Below are 18,087 nucleotides of genomic sequence, written 5' to 3' on the forward strand. Positions count from 1 at the left end.
TTGAATGGTGGACAGATTATTAACTGATAGGGTGAAAGGTTAATAACTTATAACGAATAGCAGTTATAAATGAAAATAAATAAATAGATAAATAAATAAATAAAACTATTACTGGGTTTTTTCATGATTTCACTCTGAATGTCTGCGACAAATGAAATAAAATGTCAATAAGTATGCTAAATAATAATAACAAACACACACAACTGACCGATTACCCTGGGCCATAATAAAACAAGTCATAAGGGTCAATTTAAAAAAAGAATCTTGAACCACATACTGGTAAAAAATTATGGCCTGAAAGCACTGTAAGCTTTGGATAAAAGCACAATAAATGTAAATGTAGGTTAACTGTAAATGTGAGGGTGCAAAAAAAAAAAAAAAAAAAAAAAAAAAAAAAAAAAAAAAAATATATATATATATATATATATATATATATATATATATATATATTGAGAATATCACCTTTAAAACTGTCCAAATTAAGTTTTTAGAAATGCATATTACTAATCAAATAAGTTAAGTTTTAGATATTTACGGTAAAAAAATTTTTTTACAAAATATCTTCATGGAATTTGCTATTTTCTTAATATCCTGATGATTTTTGGCATTAAAGAAAAGTCGATAATTTTGACACATACAATGTATTGTTGGCTACTGCTTTTGCCACAAATATACCCGTGCTACTTATGACTAGTTCTGTGCTCCAGGGTGACAGAGAACGTTAAGAAAAGAACCGGTTAATTGAAACAAAACGTTCAAAAGAACCGACTCGAAGAAAAGAATCGGATTCCCATCACTTCTGTACGAGCCGCGCTTTAGTTCCGCATACTGTGGCCTGTACCATTCAGTCATCAAGAGGGGGCACGCCTTCACGTTTAGGCTTGCAGTCAGAAACGTGAACTGACGGTTTTCTGCCGTTTATTTAACAGTGACTAGTGAGACCGAGGTAGAAAATGAAAACATTCGTTATGTGCTAGAGAGTGGTTCAAACGATAAGATTGCACAGGCGCAAACTGACGTCCAATGACGTAGGAGACTGGTTATTTACATATTTCTCAGAGGGTTTGATTGAGCAAACAAACACAATATGCTTCCATCGGAAGCTCACGTTTCCTTGAATTAGGATGCTTACATAACACAAATGCTAACAGACAGATCACTGACACCAGTTTTGTAAGCTCAGATTCAGTATTTATTTACAGGGTCAACCCTGATCTATTAAAAAAAACAGCAGAATAATAAAAATACAGAAACATTACGGAGGTTCCCTGTTTCAGGTGAAAGTATTTCTGTATAAAGAATAGGCTTTGAGTCATCTAGGTTTTTTTCAGCATTTTTATCAGATAAATATATACTCTCACAGAACAAATTTAGTCTACTTTTAATTCATACATGTAAAGCAGAATACATCCAAGGACTTAAGGCGTTGTCATCCTTCCATGACTAATGTTAATCAGAGCAATGACGTCCACTGAGCTGAGAGGGTACAAATAAATTAGAACTACAATCAACTTTGCATTACACTCTGCCTCATGTAATAACATTCTGTTAGAAAATCATTTTAGCATTTCAGTTAGGAGAAGACAGCTTAGAGCAGCGGGAGTAAACACTCATTTCGGTGATGACTAGAATTTGTCTATGCCCTCACAACATGTGCACAAACATATGATAAGCAATGGCAAACCATCACTCATCAGGAAGATCACTGAGGTTTAAAAATGCATGTCTTTCAGTGGGTTGTCTACCAAGTTTCAGTTTGGGAACTGTCTTGAGTTTGGCTGCTGAACAGATGAAGGTAAAAGAACTGCATTGACACACTTGTATCTTCAAGCCGTTGTGAAATATAGGAAAAGACTTGGAATAAAAATGAGCATGGACAAGTCCGATCAGAAATCGAAAAAGATCTTGAGAGAACCAATGTGCATTTAGCAAATACACTAGCTGACAGAAAGGTGGTATAAAAACGTACACATCATCATCTGATTTAGCAAACAAAGTCTAAACAATATGCACAGTAAGGGCAAAGAATGCCACAGCAAACCAACTATTACTCAACCATAGAAATGATGTTAAAATCTATAACTGATTCAAAACAAACCATGCCTATCATAAAAGTGGCTTTTAAGATCAGTAAAACCTGAATTGTATGTGGTCACACCCGATGTTTGCATTGTTATGGTGAATAAGACGTTAAGAAGCGCTCTCATATGTCTAGTCCCTTTTTTCAGAGATACTGTTGAGTTGCAGTTCAGTTTCATACCAAAATACAGTTGTTTCGCATACATTGCCAATCTCAATGAATGTGTATGGGACAGATTTTATTCTGTGTGCATTCAGACTGTCTGAATATCATAATAATGTACAAGTACAACAAAATTGTGTTAAAACAGATTGTCAGATAATCACACAAAAAGAAATATTAAAGATTTAAATTAAATTATTTAGTACATGTAAATAAAAGTTGACAAAACTATCCTCATTGAAGAATGGGTGCATATAGAACCAAATATAACAATGATACAAAAAAAGTTATACAACAAGAATAGCCCAAGCTATTTCCTATGACAATTTCAACCACTGATTTTGGAAGGTATACATTTCTGTACTGTTCGTTTGTGATTTGTATTCAGGGGAACAAAAATGACACACTGATCAAGACATAGGCTTGAAACTGAGATTTAGTTTGTGTGTGTTTGTAATGTTTGAGAATGTTTCTCCAAGTATAACTGAGGAGTCAAAAAAATAGAAAAGAAACTACAGCATGTTAAGTTATGAGATTGCAGTAACTACACATGATAAAGTAATAATAATAAAAAAAAGAATAATCATGGTCTGCATTACGTTTTCAGAAGGCTTCACTCTTGAAGGTTATCTATCTACCAATGCATCTGGGTAGTTGCTGTTTGTTAAGCGGCACACTGATTTGAGTTAACAGCCCCAGTCACTCTTACTGATCCCAGACAACCATATGCTACACTGCAGTACTTTCAGGCCATTTGATTTGTCAGGTCTTCTTCTGAATATTCCAACCAGCAGAAAACAGAATTGCTTGTGCATTTTATGATATGCTGGATCAGTGTAACATGGGTGTTAACAGAAGATTGCATTTGAACAAAATTAAAGACTAAATGAGTGTCAAACATGAAATAAAAATGAGCAAATGAGTCCGTACTAACAGAAGACTGTTACTCACTGCTATGCATGATCCAAGCATGTAAAAAAAAAAAAAGAAAAAAAAAAAAGAAATCAGCCATCAACCAATCAGCTAAAGTGGAATCAAAAAACACTGTAAATAAACTACATTTCTGTAATGAAGAACCTTCAAGACAACCTCTTCTGTTAATTAGAAAGTAGAAACCATTGCCAAAACCTGCTCAAAGCTTTTGGTACCAGAAACATTAGGTATAAACAAGAACAACAACTAAAAAAATCATGAGCACACTGTTTGTGGCTGCTCACTCTAGCAAGTAAGTCTCTGAATCTAATGAGTATGGTCTAATAACCATTATCTGTTCTGAACGGTCCCTGAGCTACTTCTGGCCATACAGTCTAGCAATAGCACATTCAAAGGAAGCAGCTCACTGACCACTGGGTCCAAAATATAGAAGTCAAGGAAGAGAATGATGACAGTGGGAGATGTTTCAGCCCTTTAGGACATCCTGACCCTGTGTTCTGTCTGTGAGGACCCCTGCCCACCCATGTTTCCCTGACTCTGGCTCATTCTGTCCTATAGGTGGAGCGCCCGGCTCACTCGTGGACATCCCAGATTTCAGAAAGCAGAGGTGGGAGTTTCTTGTCTTGGAGGCGCAGAGCGAAGACTTGCTCTGAGTGGACGCTGCTCAGTGTGCGCAGGCTGACCAGCTTCATCAGCATCCGGGGAAACATCAGATGATCCTTTGGTGGGGATTAATGAGCAGTTTACATAAGAATACTAGCAACATTTCAGCAGTTACACAGTGTTGTTATTGCTAAAAATTATGTCAACTGAAATAAAATATAAATATTAGAAAAACTGAGATTAAAAAAACCCTACAAAGATATATAAAAATGACAAGCAAGACAAAAAAATAAAATAAAATAAAACTAAAAAAATAAAATTCAACTGAAAATATAAAAATGACAGCTAATTTAACATTGATAAATGCTATCATAATATATAAAAATGGTTATATTATACGTTTTTTAGTGCAAAAGTAGGATCATCAGTGCCATCTACTGGATGCAAAAGTACACAACACGCAAAATATAGAATGTCTGTTTTATGACAAAACACTAATATATTTACTATAATCTTACATAGATACACTACCGTTCAAAAAGGTTTTATATATATATATATATATTAATTTATGATGCTATAAAAACATAAAAAAAATCCTTTTAAATATAAAATAAATTGTATTCATTAAAAAAAAATTCCACAAAAAAAGATTTACTGTATTTTTTACCGAATAAATGCAGTCTTGGCAAGCCTTTGTTACTTCTTTCAAAACATTATTAAAAAAATCTAACTGACCATAAACTGGATAACTTTAAAATGAACAAACTCAATCAAAACACTGATATTCTTTTTGCACAATTTTTTCTTCTTTAAGTGTTATGTTTGGCCTCTAAGGTGAATCATACTCACGTTGGGTCGTTTTATTCGGATGTAAGAGTGGAGAGCGTCCACATATGGCTGCTGTAGTCTTTCCACTAACTCATGATCCTGCACGTTCGGTCGGTCTGACCCCCACCACACACACACACACGACAAGAATAGCAAGAGTTATTGACACAAATGTATAAGAATGATGCTGCATTTCATTTTTTTTTGTCAGTAAGTGTCTTGGGAATTACTGTAGGATGGATCATTAAAAAGCTCTCAAATTAACCAGCAGCACACCAGATGCCAATCTCAAATTAGAATCTACTAAATCTAATGGGTTATTAAAAATGGCTTCCCCTTTCAAAACATAAAATTGTATTAAACCCGTTATGACACTCAAACAAAAGCTTAATGATTAGAAACCCATAATAGCAAACTGATTACAAATAGTCTTCTATAGCAGGAGGTTTTGTGCCGTTATAAAATTGATTGCGCTCATAATTATTTTGCTGTTTTTTTTCTTTCTTCTCTCCTGAAAATGTGGTGCATTGATATTTCTAAACTGGGATAGGGACAACAAAGAAAATCCTGATAAGACTCACCAGAAGACAAACAATATAATGTTGCTGCTTGTGTCAAACTGACCTGCTGAGAAAATGTTGATAGCGATGAGCAAAGCGTACTCCGCCTCATCCAGGTGGAGGTCATTCATGCCTTTTGAAAACTCAAAGATGGGGTTGATGAACTCAAATTGCAGCCCTGCGGACGAGCCAGAGAGGACAGAGACCATTTTAGAGCATGAACAACAAAAACAGGTCTCAAATAAAACCACACGTAATATTCATTAGGCTTGAACTAGGTGGGCGACTACATTACCAAAATCTCTCTTTTTTATTAATGATAAGAATACATTTCACAATATAGCTATTTTCCTGATTTAATTTATCTGTGCTATTAAAAATAAGAACAACAATGCAAATTAGACATACCTGTAAGCCTTAGTTATGACAAACCATATTCTTCTTTATTATAAGCATTGGAGATGTTTAAAACAAGAACCCATATAATAGTTTCATCCAGTACCTGCTTTGGCAAAATCTTCCTTATTATAACTGAAGTCTTTGAGAAAGGTGATGCTCTCTATCGCTGGGTTATAACGTCTGGAAGTCTCTAGCAGCATGATCTATAGGAGAAAATACAGTTTAGCAGCTATGTCAAACAAGCAGTACAGGCTGTGCTTAGTTATTATGAGAAACAACATTTGTCACCAGGTGGCATTTTTTCCAAAAGGACTTTGTGTTAAAAAAATAACTGCAACAACAACAGTGCCCCATCTGCGCACGCAAAAACAGCAACAGAAAATGACCGAAAACAATGTGGGTTAAGGGTCAGTCAAATCGAACCTCTATAGTTGAGGTCTTCAGCAGGGCGATCTGGTCCTCTCGGGTGAGCTCCAGGAAGCCAGGCAGCTGTTTAGCAAAGTCTACAATCTCCTGCACGGACATGATGGCCAGCTCAGTGAAATGAGCAAACCGCTGCTGTCGAACCTCTCGGTTAAGTGGGTCCTGACTCTGTGGCCAAGGCTGAAAAACAACAGATCCTGATGTAAACTTTTAGAATCAATGAGTCACAGATTCAATCTACGTGGGATTTGAAGGATTAAATACAGGCCTTTCTGAGCAAACGCAAAACAAAAAGCACAACAGTAGTGGAAAAAATGCATTAAATGCTTTACAAAACTGAGCAACAATAGCTTCTCTAAAACCAGAGTAGTATGATTTCAGTCCGACGATTTCATTTTAAATCAACAAATTACGGTTTTGTTTCTGCTTTAAATCATACGTGTAAGGCTCACTCCAATGCACTTACAGTGACTCTGGGCCGGTCGAGAAAAGAGCGTTTGTTGCACTGTTTCTGCATGGACACCAGTTTTTCGATCATCTCCTGCTGTTCAGGAGCCAGAGGGAGCATCTCAGGAGCAGGGCTGGGGGTTGGGACTGCAGAGGTACGTGCCGTCTCCTCTTCCTGTTTTTTCATCTTTTTTAGTCGGATCTGCTCTTCTGAGAGCACACCTACAAGAGACGGAGAGATAAAGCTGCTAATAGTTTGATAAGCTAAACAAGTACTACATGATCGCAATGTCATTTACATTTATTCATTTAGCTGACGCTTTTATCCAAAGCGACTTAAAATTGTCATGTCATATGAACATATCATAACAGATAAGATAAAAAGATATGGACTGCTTGTAACATTCATGTTTATGAAAAACTCCAGACATGGGTAAAAAAAAAAAACTTACACTGCTGTTCCTAAGTTTTTGATAAAATGTATATTTGTATTCAATAAGGATGCACGAATTCACAAAATGTTCTATTTCAAACAAAAGCTGTTGTTTTGAAATGAAAGAATGCTGAAAAAAAGTATAATGGTTTCTACCAAAATATTTAGCAGCACAACTGTTCTCAACATTGTCAATGATTAGAAATGTTTTCCGAACATCGAATCAGCATTTAAGAATGATTTCTGAGAGATCATGTTACATGAAGACTGGCGTAAAGGCTGCGGAAAATTCCACTTTGCCATCACAGGAATAAACTACATTTTAAAATGTTTTAAATAGGGCTGGGCAAGTTAACGCATTATTATCGCATTAATGCATTAATTGATTAATGCCGACAATTATTGTATTGCGTGTTAACGGATGCTTCCGACCAAATTATTTCAGCTAAGCATCATCATTTACAAACCACTGTCCACTAACTGTGCACTACTGCACACACGAGTCTCAACCCGCCCATCAACTGTTGTCCCACGCTGCACTCTGCTGCGATGGGTCTGTGATCGTGCAGGTCTCTAATAGGAAGGTGCCTGTTATAAATGTAATGATCGAGGCTCTTTTGTTTTTCTATAAGAAAATATTAAATATTTTGTATAAAAATGTTAAAGTCCTGCCAGTGACAAATAGCTTATTTTAGATTTCATTTAATTGCATTAATGTTATAAGTTGAGATTTAAGCTACAATAAATATTTTAACTGCTACTATGTAAAAGGAACACTGCTTTGAAAAAGAACCTTATTTGTTTAAAGTGTTTGCAAACCAAATGTTACAAAAAAATTTGCACAATACACTACTTTTGGATGCATGATTAGATTTGTGCATAATGCGATTAATCACTGACAATAATGCGATTAAAAAAATTTTTTATCAATGCCCAGCACTAGATTTAAATAAAAAAAAAGTTATTTTTTTTTTGTCATAATTTACAATATAACTGTTCACTGTATTTCTAATCAAATAAAAGCTGCCTTGGTGAGCATAAGAAACTTCTTTCAAGAAGAGTCAAATAGAGTGACTTACATTGCTCCAGCATGCCGGCCTCCCTGCACTTGCGCAGACGGCACTGCTGACACTTGCGGCGCATGTACATGTCCATCTCGCAGCGGCCCGAATTTTTGCAGGTGTATTGCGCTCCTTTGATGACGCTGCGTCTGAAGAAACCTTTACAGCCCTCACAGCTCAGCACATTGTAATGAAAGCCAGAAGCTTTGTCTCCACATACGCTACACACCTCATTCCCCAACATCTTGGGAGCAGGGCCTTTCTTTCTCTTGACTGGGTGACCCTCTGCACAAACACACAGGACAGAAACACTTCATATACAAATAAATAATGAGTTAATACCCTACAACCTTAAGAATGAGTGCATTTGTGTTCCCTTAACCAGTTATGCCAGTTCATCCACAGGTTCACACAGTCAAACTGACATGCATGTTCATACACGAGTAAAAGTCACATGTTACGTAATAGGTAAAGTTCAATTCTGCATGATCTGAATCCTTCTGCACTACAAGCAAGTTCAGAAGTGTCCTCCAGTCATTCAGTCTCACCTGGTGCAGGTGTGTCCTCGGTGGGGTACATCTTGATGTCGCCGGGCTCCATGAGCAGCGGTTCGTTCAGCTCATTGTGTGAGGTGCCGTATGAGGCCGTCTGACTGACAATCTCCTGTTTCACTTCTGCTGTCGCTGCTGAAGGCCCCTCTTCACTGGCACAGCACAGAGAGTCCCCTGTACACACACACACACACACACACACACACCAACAGAACACAGTTCTATTACAGCTGGGTCTGATTATTAACAAGGTATTCAAAACAACCAACTAGTCATGCTGATTATGCTTAATAAACCAAAAACGCACATGGTCATGTAAACGCTGTTACCCGTTTTCTTTTATCAGAATTAGCTCTTACTCCGATTTTGCACCCGTTATTAGATGCAATAACCCGCTTTCATTGAAGTGTGCATGTGTGATACGTGACAGGAGCACATCGTTAGTGCAGATTTAAACGCATCTAGACAGAGCAAATGTTTAGCAGTAAAGAAAGAAGGAAATATATCACAAAAGCAGCCTCTTTCATGACTCAGAAAATGATAAAAGTGTTCTCATCTCGTGCAGCAGAAGTAGAAGTGGTTCAGTCAAAACGTTTCTATATAACTGCATGAGAGGATATGAGCTGGAAGTTTCGCGCTGACATGTTGCAAGCTTTATTTAACATCACAACTGACAAACACATGGAATACCCGGAGTCAGATATGCAAATGATTACATTTTGATGTCACTAAAAGCAAATAACCTAATTTATTAATAAAGTCATGTAAACACAGCTTACATGCTTTGTTACCGATGTGCATGTAAACGGGGAACCCTGGTTATTTTAATAAAATGATATTTGTGAGTTCTCAGCTTACTGTTGTGCATGTTAACGAGCTCAATTAGAAAGAACCACTTTTTTTGTGTTGCATACACATGCCTTTTGGTCATTTTGCATGTTTATTATTATTATTATTACTATTATACAGAGAGTCCTTATGACTAATCATTGACAAGGTCCCAAATAGTTGAAAATATCTTGAAAACCTTGAATAGACATTTTGCTACATCTCTGGTTCTAATGGATGATTATTACAAATCACACAACCAACAACATGCATAAATATAACACATTACCCAAATTTGTATGTATCAATTTTTTTTTTCAACATCAAAACACCCTAAAAATGGATGATATGTTTTTAACCATATTTTTATATAAAAAATACCTTTACACAAATAGTAGCTTTATTAATCATGCAAAATTTATGCTTTAATTTAACTAAATAAATCCAACAGTAAACTCCCAGTTTGGACACCAAAATGAAAATTGTGGCATTTCCTGACTCTTTTGTCATTATAAATCTGTACTGTATGTCTTTTCTGAAGAATATTGTTTTGGTTACCAATGAGATCCTTTGTATTCAAAAGAATAAATAAATAAAATCACTGAGACATTTCTCAAAACATCTTATTTTAGTTCCACAGAATAACAGCCTGAGGGTGAGAAAATGATAGAAATGCCTAACACGAATACAATTTCTATCGGGTTTGATATTTTGTTATTTATACAATAAATTCAAACATTATCTCTCAATAACTAATAACATCTTTCTGACTGAATATTGCAATTACTTTTCAATAACTGGTGTCAAGGTGATTCTAGTTGGTATATGAAATCGGTTCCTCAAGTTCACAAACCTTTCATTAAATATGTTGTAAATTAAAGCTTGTGTTATTTTTCTTAGTAATAAAAATCCACTTGCTTTGATATTATATTATCAAATGAAATGACATTCATATATTTATACATGAGACTTCAGTGGTCAAATGTGTTCTGGCAACTTCTGATTTTTATCCCGTTATTGTATATGAACATTTGACATTCTAGTAAAAGAAAAATGAGAGTCTTACCATGACCAACATCAGTGATATCAGTCGTAGAAAGGGTGGACATCTTCCACACAGCCACTTGTCATAACGAACCAAGACTGCACCTGCAGAGAACAATAAAAGCCAAAGCTGAAGTCTTGAAAGTCTGCCTGATTCTGTTTATGATGTTAAGTCACCAAAACTGCCTCAAACTGATACAATCTTTGAATATAAAAGTTAATATTGAATCAAAACCATCTACAAAGTTGGGCAGCAAGCAGCCCAGCGTGTTCAGAATGCAATGACACACCTGACACCAGTACAGTTCCTTAAGTAGTCACACTTCTGTATATGCAGAGCTCATAAAAACTGCACGGTCACCCTTTCACATCATGGGATTTTTTCTTAAGCTAAACTGTGCACAGCAAAACTTAAAAATACAATTGAGAAATATTCGTCAAAATGAACGTATTTTTTTGCCAACTAAGCATGCTGTACGAACCGATTTGAGAATAGGAACTGAAAGCAGGAAAATATGTATATATTGGTCAAGACTGGTCATTCATGGGTGTTGCTTTGAAAGTTTTAAGAACATTTAAAAAAACTAGAGAGGGATATCCGATTTGGGGACAGTATTTTTGGATAAAGGTTCAATCACACTAACCCTGGTCTGACAAAAGTCAATGGGCAAAATAATCTGGTTATGTAATGTCATTTTTCTAATAGACTTCCAATGGCTGTTAAATTCCAGTCAAGTGGAATTTAAAGTTTAAAGTTTTTAGACATGTAAAAATCACAGCTCTGACCAAACAGCAAGTTTCTTGGTTTGCCAACAGAGTTCCTACACATTTTCCATTTTAAAAATCCATACTTTTCACCATGGGGGTGGTGGGTGTTTGTTCATTTGAGTTCCCTCTTTTCTTCGCTTTCAAATGGCTTGTAAAAGTGCCAAGAACATTTTACTTTCACTTTCAAATTAGCGGTAACTGAACTGCCGCAATTCGGAGTCAAGCAACTGTTCATTTGAGTTCTCTCTTTTCCTCTGATTTTTTGGCTTTCAAATAACTTGAAAAATGCTGTGCACATTTTACTTTCACATTCAAATTAGTGGCAATTTGGCGTTCATTAAATTCAAGCAACAACAACGTCAAACTCAAAGAACTTTTATTTAAAAAACGAATAAAAATACACTATATATATGACTATTAAAATAAATTACTTTGGCTACACAAAGTTTGAAAATAAGCAAACACTGTGGAATTAAATATTAAACATGGAATGTTTATTAACAAAACAAGTAACAAAGTTTGGAGGCACGGCATATAAGCTACACCTTGACGTAAAATAAAATAAATCAACTGCACAAAGTTTAAATAAAGTAATCAGCAAACAAATAACCAAATAATAAGTGGAACCAAATAACTAAGAAACTAATGTTTAAAAAAAAAAAGTCCAGTCATTAGGCTTTTCAAAATCTAAAATATAGCCAAAAAGGCGCCTTTGCATTTCCTTTCTAAACAATCTTTTGCCATCGTCTCGTCCTTCTCACCTCACTCTTGTCAGTCAGCTCGACTCACTTTCCTCATTTGATAAATAAAATCTGACTCCTGCTCTGTGGTTGTTCGGTTGTATATGAGCTTTATATTTGGTATATAGTACAGTCATCAGTACTAAATTAATCTGTGAAAATTGGTGACAAAACAGATCCCCTAACATAGCAAAAAAAAAAAAAAAAAAAATGCAGACTTTTACATGCACGCAAGAAACTTTTTTGTGCCCTTGAAGAACTTAATTTAATTTTTTTTTTGCATTTACATTACAAATTCTAGTTTTATATAATCTATTTCCTAAGTGCATCACTGGCATCTTACTATGAATAAGACGAGAGGATGGATGTACATTAATTAACGGAGATCTATTTGCTCAAAATTTGGCTTTTCTTGGTAGTATCTAGGTAGGCCTAATGTCAAATTTAACACATCCAATGTTGCAGCAGAGAAACCATGACACAAAATGGTTCAACGGTCTATAAGCAAGACTGATACCTTAAAAAAAAAAAGTGTTTAAGATTTGGCTTTCATCAGGGCAGGATGCTAAAGGTCTCTTTAATGCATGCAGTGTGAATTCCATGACATCACACTGCATATATTGCCCTATTTGCATATATTGCCCTTTCTTAAGTTTAGTGGATTCTCGCGCACACATAAAAGTCTGTAGATTTTTTTGTTTTTGCAAAGGTCCTTGTGGCTATGTAATACGGTGCTAAGAATATAGTGAGAAGAAACCCAAAATGCTTATAACCTGCATTTTGCATAATGAAAAAGTGCATCTTGAATTCATTCAGTTGTATTTGACAATCACTAAAGAATCGTTAAACAGCTGCCATGAAACCTCCCTTTTTTATGATACATTTATTTTAATTCAATTATTAATTATCTATTAAAAAAAAAAAAAACTAAATGGGGCAACAGTTTGGAAACACAAATACTTTTCCATACTCAGATTTCTTTTTTCCTTATTTTACAGACCTGGAAATTACTTGAATCAAATTCCATACTTTTCCAAACCCCGCAGGATCCCTGGGCCTGTGAACTTTGTGTGAACAGTCCAAAAGCACAGGTCCTGCCTTCTTTGCCTGGGAAATTTTGCCATGCTAGGGTAAATGTGACCACGCCTTAAAATAAAGCAAAGTATGCGGATTCAATTCCACAATATGACCTTATCGGTTATAAGCAAAAAAAAAACATGCCTCACAAAAATAAAATGCCTCCTAAGAAAACCAAAAACCAACAAGAAAAAAAAGGTAACATATTTTAATATCAATGTCCCTAATTGACAGGGCAAATGCATTCCAGCTCCTCCCAAAAAAATTATATTGATGAAGATATGAAGAAATTAAGTAGCATTCACTACTTACATTCAAATGCACAGTAAACTTTTTTTCTCAAACCAAACACAAACAAATGTTCATTAAATACCCAACTATTCATTAAAATAGCTGTACTTATTTTCTAATTCAAAAAGAATACCTAACTTCAGCTATAGCGTAACTATTTAGTTCAGTTTTTAGTACATTTTCATTTTCTGATTCTTTTCTTTCTTTAAGCAGTAGTAAAAGTAATAAAGATCTATATTATTGGTCATCATAACAATAAAAAATATTACCAGCTTAATTGTTGCATGCCAGAATTTAAATATATGCATATCTGAATGCTTATTGTGTTTTAAAAAGATCAGTTACAAAATATGAATTAAGTTGTCACAAAGCAGGTTTACAGAGCCAGAACTATAGACATAGAACGTGGATTTAAGCATTACGGTAAACTGAACAAAAAAAGTGAAATCCTTTCTGCATACAATAAAAACACCTATAATGCATTGCTATTTACAGAACAGGTGTGCCCAGATCTGTTCCCCAAGGGCCACTGTCCTGCAGAGTTTAACTCTAACCCTCATTAAACATGCCTGAACCAGCTAATCAAGGATTTCCGACTAACTAGTAGAAACTTCCAGGCAAGTGTGTTGGAGTGGGTTGAAGCAGCAGAAGAAGTTCATGAGTGAGAGCTCCACTTACCCCTAGCGTGATGATTTGTTATTGTCTGTCCATGTTGTTCTCTGAGTCACTAGCAGCACATCACATTTATCCTCTCCAACAGTCTGGATGCCATCAGAGGAAACTTCTCTCCTATAATAGACTCTTCTGTGTTGCAGCTTTCTGACTGACAGCAAAACAAAGAGAGAAGAAAAATCACAATTCTGTTTGGAGGTTGAACGGCTCCAATGCTGAGGTGTCAAAACAAGAAAGAAATGACAGAAGAGAAGGTGGGCGAGTGAGAGAGAGAGAGAAGGAGAGGAGAAAAAAAGGAGGGAGGAAAAAAAGAGAGCAAGAGGGCACACGAGAGGTTACTAGCGGTCGTTCACATGGCTGTGAAATCCCTACAGAGGCCTGAGCTCCTGTAAGTGTGTCTCCCAAAGCACATCTTTTACACATCTTGGAATTTAGAAACATATGGAGTCGCTGAAAAGATGCACACAAAAAACATACATTTTTTTTTTTATCTAAATCACTAAAATTATGACATCCTGTAAAACCTGGATGTTATTTATGCATTTACTGAATTCAAAATAAGCAGTAATGGGAGTACCAGACTAGACATCATAAAAAGTTTGTGCTTTAACAGTCCGTATAATGTCAACCAGGAGACAACCCCGACATGCCTCATCCCAGGGTTACAGCTATGCCAGAAACTGATCAAAGTCCAGGTTATGTCACCACCAGCGGTACAAAACTTAGGAAATAAAACAAAGAAAATTAAAACAGCAACTATAAAACCATAAAAAGTCAGAAACTCTTAGCAGCCCCAGAGAATAAACAACAACAACAACCATTTCCAATACACACCCTGTAAATTAAAATATACTTTGCAAGATTCTAAAGAAAGATATGTATTTTTTCATAAATAGCATGACAGTCAGCACACATTATAGCAGCTGTAAGAAATAACAATGGTTCAGCTGAAAAAAGGAGAAAGAATCGAGTCATTGTCTCAATTCCCCTTTGTTCAAGGGTTCAATGAATTGTATAGATCCTATCTGAATTAAACGCCCATTAAAAAAAACATTGAACGTGACCTGAAGTAAACCAATGGAAGGCTTCTTACAGTGTCCAATGTTCTGCACTTATCAGTGGGCTGTTACCTTTGTCCTGTCAACCAGTGTGCTCTACATCTGCCAGATCAAGAGTCAGCTCATCTGCTGGCAGATATGATAGTCTGAACAACTGAAACAAGAATAATTCAGACTACTTCATTTCAGAAGAGAGCCTAGTTCATTCGCTTGTGTTCATTCGCAGGGTGTTTATCTGCTGCCTGAGAGATTCAAACCCAGAAATAGGTTAAAGTTAAGATTCAGCTGGTTTTAGGAAGTGGTGTTTTCCAATTCTGTACAAGCTTCCTCTAAATTTGTCATGAGAATGAAGAGGAAGAAATCCTTACTATACATAGGATGCAGATTCATAATGCAAGGCGGCAACACACGATTTAGTCTAAATTACTGTTGGCTTACACCCTCAACATGGAACTACTTTTGCTGATACAAAAAAAAAAAAAAGAAAAAAAAAAGCAAAGCAACAGAGCCGATGCGTGGGCTGGTTTCCATGTCTATCACCAAACTAAAAAAGAGGTCTTTTACAGAAAATGGCCACAAAATAAACCCACCATTTCATGCAGAGTATAAAATGGTGGGTGAGAGCTAAATTATACATGAACTACTGTATATATGAACAGGATGTCGCACTTGTGGCATCGCCTTAAAGGAAAGACTTTCTCCACAACTGTAAATAAACAACTTGTCAGACACAAATAACAGAACTGCTCTTTCACAGATATTCAGACAGCAATGACTGCACACTAACTCCTGCATTAAAATAACTGTATTCCTCACAAAGAGGTCTTGAATAAATAATGTCTCATAGTTGAAAATGGCACAAATTTAAGCACTTATTAATATGTTTATTACAGCGTGACATTTTAAAGGTTGGGTACAGTATATTAGGTTGTGTGTAATCATAGACACACTGCTATTGAAATTGGACGAAATTGAGATAATGGCAGATCTGAGAGAATTGGCTCTATCCAAAGGTTGCTCACTGGATTTTGAGATCCAAACATTGCACAAAAGCAATGGAAGTATGAGGTGTTTGCAGAACAAAAGTGGGCCTTTCTAAATTTGTGGGCATTTTCAAACTGGTGGGTGTTAATGAATCATGCGATGAAAATGATGCCTCTTCACCCCTGCCCTAAAAACAACCATCACTGTGATGTGAGCAAACTGAGAAGCTGCTCACTATAGAGCTGATGGGTTAAGTTCAACATCCAGCTACCCTTCGGCCCAACCACATCCTAACCCTCCCTAATCCTAACCTTACCCTACTACATCAAGCTCAACCCATTACATCCAGAGAGGGAGAGCTGGATGTCATTTGGCTCTGCAGTGACCAAATCAGGTAAACCCATTAAAAACGCCCCTCCATTATGGCCCTGTCTGGTTACTCCAATAGACCAATGGAGGCAGCTGAACACAAGCTTGTAAGGATGGATAAAATCTTCTCCGATTTTGTAGGGTATACAGTAGTCAACATTTGAAGAGGATCAAAAAACTTAATCAAAGTTTACCTATGACAAGGATGCATTTTGGTTTTAAGACACCTTTTGACGAAAGGTTTTGATCCACTTCAAATGTTGACTACTGTATTCTCAGTATCATTTCAAATCTGGGGAGAAATGTTTCCCTCACACTGTGATATTTAGGTCAACTCAGCAGATCACAGTCTGCTCTAGTTCTGTCCATGTCTTCATCTCTGTGTTTCTAAATCATGGTTATTTAATCGGTATTCGGAGAGGATTCGTCTTTATTTAAATGATTTAGATCTAATTATTATTATTAATACCATTTCGCGCTCCGAGCTGCTGGAGACACTAAAGCAGAGATCTTCAGCTCGTCGCTGGAGGCAGGAGTCACGCAACTACGTTTCAATTCTCGATTGAAAACAGATCTATTTAAAACAGTGACACTGCTGTCATCATAATAACTACTAGCAGACTTTTTAGGTTACTCGATCTATCGAATCAGAGGACCGGAACAGCTCACTAGACCTCTGTAACTAGTCTATCACACGCATTTCTGTGAAAGGATTCCGAGTAGATCAGCCGGCTTTAGTCTGCACTTCACCCCAAATACTGTCACTCTAGGATTAGGCTCTAATAAACCCAGGACATGATCAAAAAGGCAGATTACGACTCATAAAACTGTACTTAAAAGTAGTGTTAATGGTGATCAGTTAGCCAAAACACCCTGTTAGCCTGGGCTCCTTAAACAACACTGGTGTAACAAAATAAACATTAAACAACCCCTTCAACTACAACTTAAAGACTGAGAGACTAAATCGGACAACTTTACGTTAAGTGTGTTCATGTCAAATGTCGTTTGATCCAGGGTGTTTACAAGTGTTATATTAAGCACCTAGCACTGACAGACATGTCTCCATCATGACAGCTAACTTAGATGAGCTAACACCTTATCACACAGACCCCGGTCCTCGAGACATCACGTGATCAAATGAAAATAACGCTACTTTTCCAGTGATACCTGGCTTTGCTGAAGATGACAAGATCTTTAGTCCAGCACGGTGGCGACGTGAAGAGAGAAACGCGTCACGTTAGGTAGGCCACGGAGAGAGAGCGCTCTAAGATGGCTAACGATAGTTACACACAATCACAGGACTGTTGTTGTCTTCTGCCTTCAAAATAAAAGTTCCTTAGTGATGCATCCGAATTATATATTTGACGGGATAATCGCTATAAACATGTCTAATAACTAAGTTTCTGTAAACAGTTGTGGGAAATGTAGGATTATTTTAAAGAATAAAAATAAATTCGGTCGAAAAACAACGTTGTAAACAAGATCTGTATCTGACCTGTCTAAACCGGTAACCTTAAGCTGTAGTTGGCGATATATACTCGTTTTATCCATTAGTACTGAGGGAACAGCAGTTGAAAGAAATTGAATAGTACACAAACACGGACATTAACTTGGGCAGTGTTTGTTTTCTGTATTTTTTGTAATGGGGAATTGTATATTTTTAGATGCTGTAATTTGACAATCTATTCAATAACATATTCACTCATTATTTTATATGCTATGTGTGATTTAGTGCAATTACGCGATACGCATCATTAACAGAAGTAACTTATG

The 18,087-nt window shown here is 36.2% G+C and overlaps 1 protein-coding gene across 2 annotated transcripts; it reads right to left on the minus strand.

The window, feature by feature from the left end:
- Nucleotides 1-1,169: 1,169 nt before the first annotated feature.
- On the minus strand, nucleotides 1,170-17,642 carry LOC127961992 (oxysterols receptor LXR-alpha). Of its 2 annotated transcripts, XM_052561338.1 has the most exons (11): nucleotides 17,482-17,642; nucleotides 13,910-14,054; nucleotides 10,378-10,460; nucleotides 8,481-8,657; nucleotides 7,951-8,217; nucleotides 6,458-6,660; nucleotides 5,992-6,171; nucleotides 5,672-5,771; nucleotides 5,234-5,347; nucleotides 4,631-4,725; nucleotides 1,170-3,894 (listed from the first exon to the last, which is right to left on the minus strand). In XM_052561338.1, the coding sequence occupies exons 3-11, from the start codon at nucleotides 10,418-10,420 to the stop codon at nucleotides 3,748-3,750; spliced, it is 1,326 nt and encodes a 441-aa protein (XP_052417298.1). In that variant the 5' UTR covers nucleotides 10,421-10,460; nucleotides 13,910-14,054; nucleotides 17,482-17,642; the 3' UTR covers nucleotides 1,170-3,747. The 2 variants fall into 2 exon arrangements, with proteins under 2 accessions (XP_052417298.1, XP_052417299.1); XM_052561339.1 differs by lacking the exons at nucleotides 13,910-14,054; nucleotides 17,482-17,642 and adding an exon at nucleotides 10,646-10,664.
- Between the last annotated feature and the right edge of the window lie 445 nt (nucleotides 17,643-18,087).

Source organism: Carassius gibelio, chromosome B7, assembly GCF_023724105.1.
Source record: "Carassius gibelio isolate Cgi1373 ecotype wild population from Czech Republic chromosome B7, carGib1.2-hapl.c, whole genome shotgun sequence".
NCBI lineage: Eukaryota > Metazoa > Chordata > Actinopteri > Cypriniformes > Cyprinidae > Carassius > Carassius gibelio.

Excerpts from the sequence above, each read along its gene's own strand:
- LOC127961992 (XM_052561338.1), bottom strand. The coding sequence starts at position 10,420 with ATGTCCACCCTTTCTACGACTGATATCACTGATGTTGGTCATG. Across the intron at positions 6,172-6,457 it reads TCGACCGGCCCAGAGTCACT|CCTTGGCCACAGAGTCAGGA; the intron begins GTAAGTGCATTG and ends GTTGTTTTTCAG. Across the intron at positions 5,348-5,671 it reads GGAAGATTTTGCCAAAGCAG|GGCTGCAATTTGAGTTCATC; the intron begins GTACTGGATGAA and ends GCTCGTCCGCAG.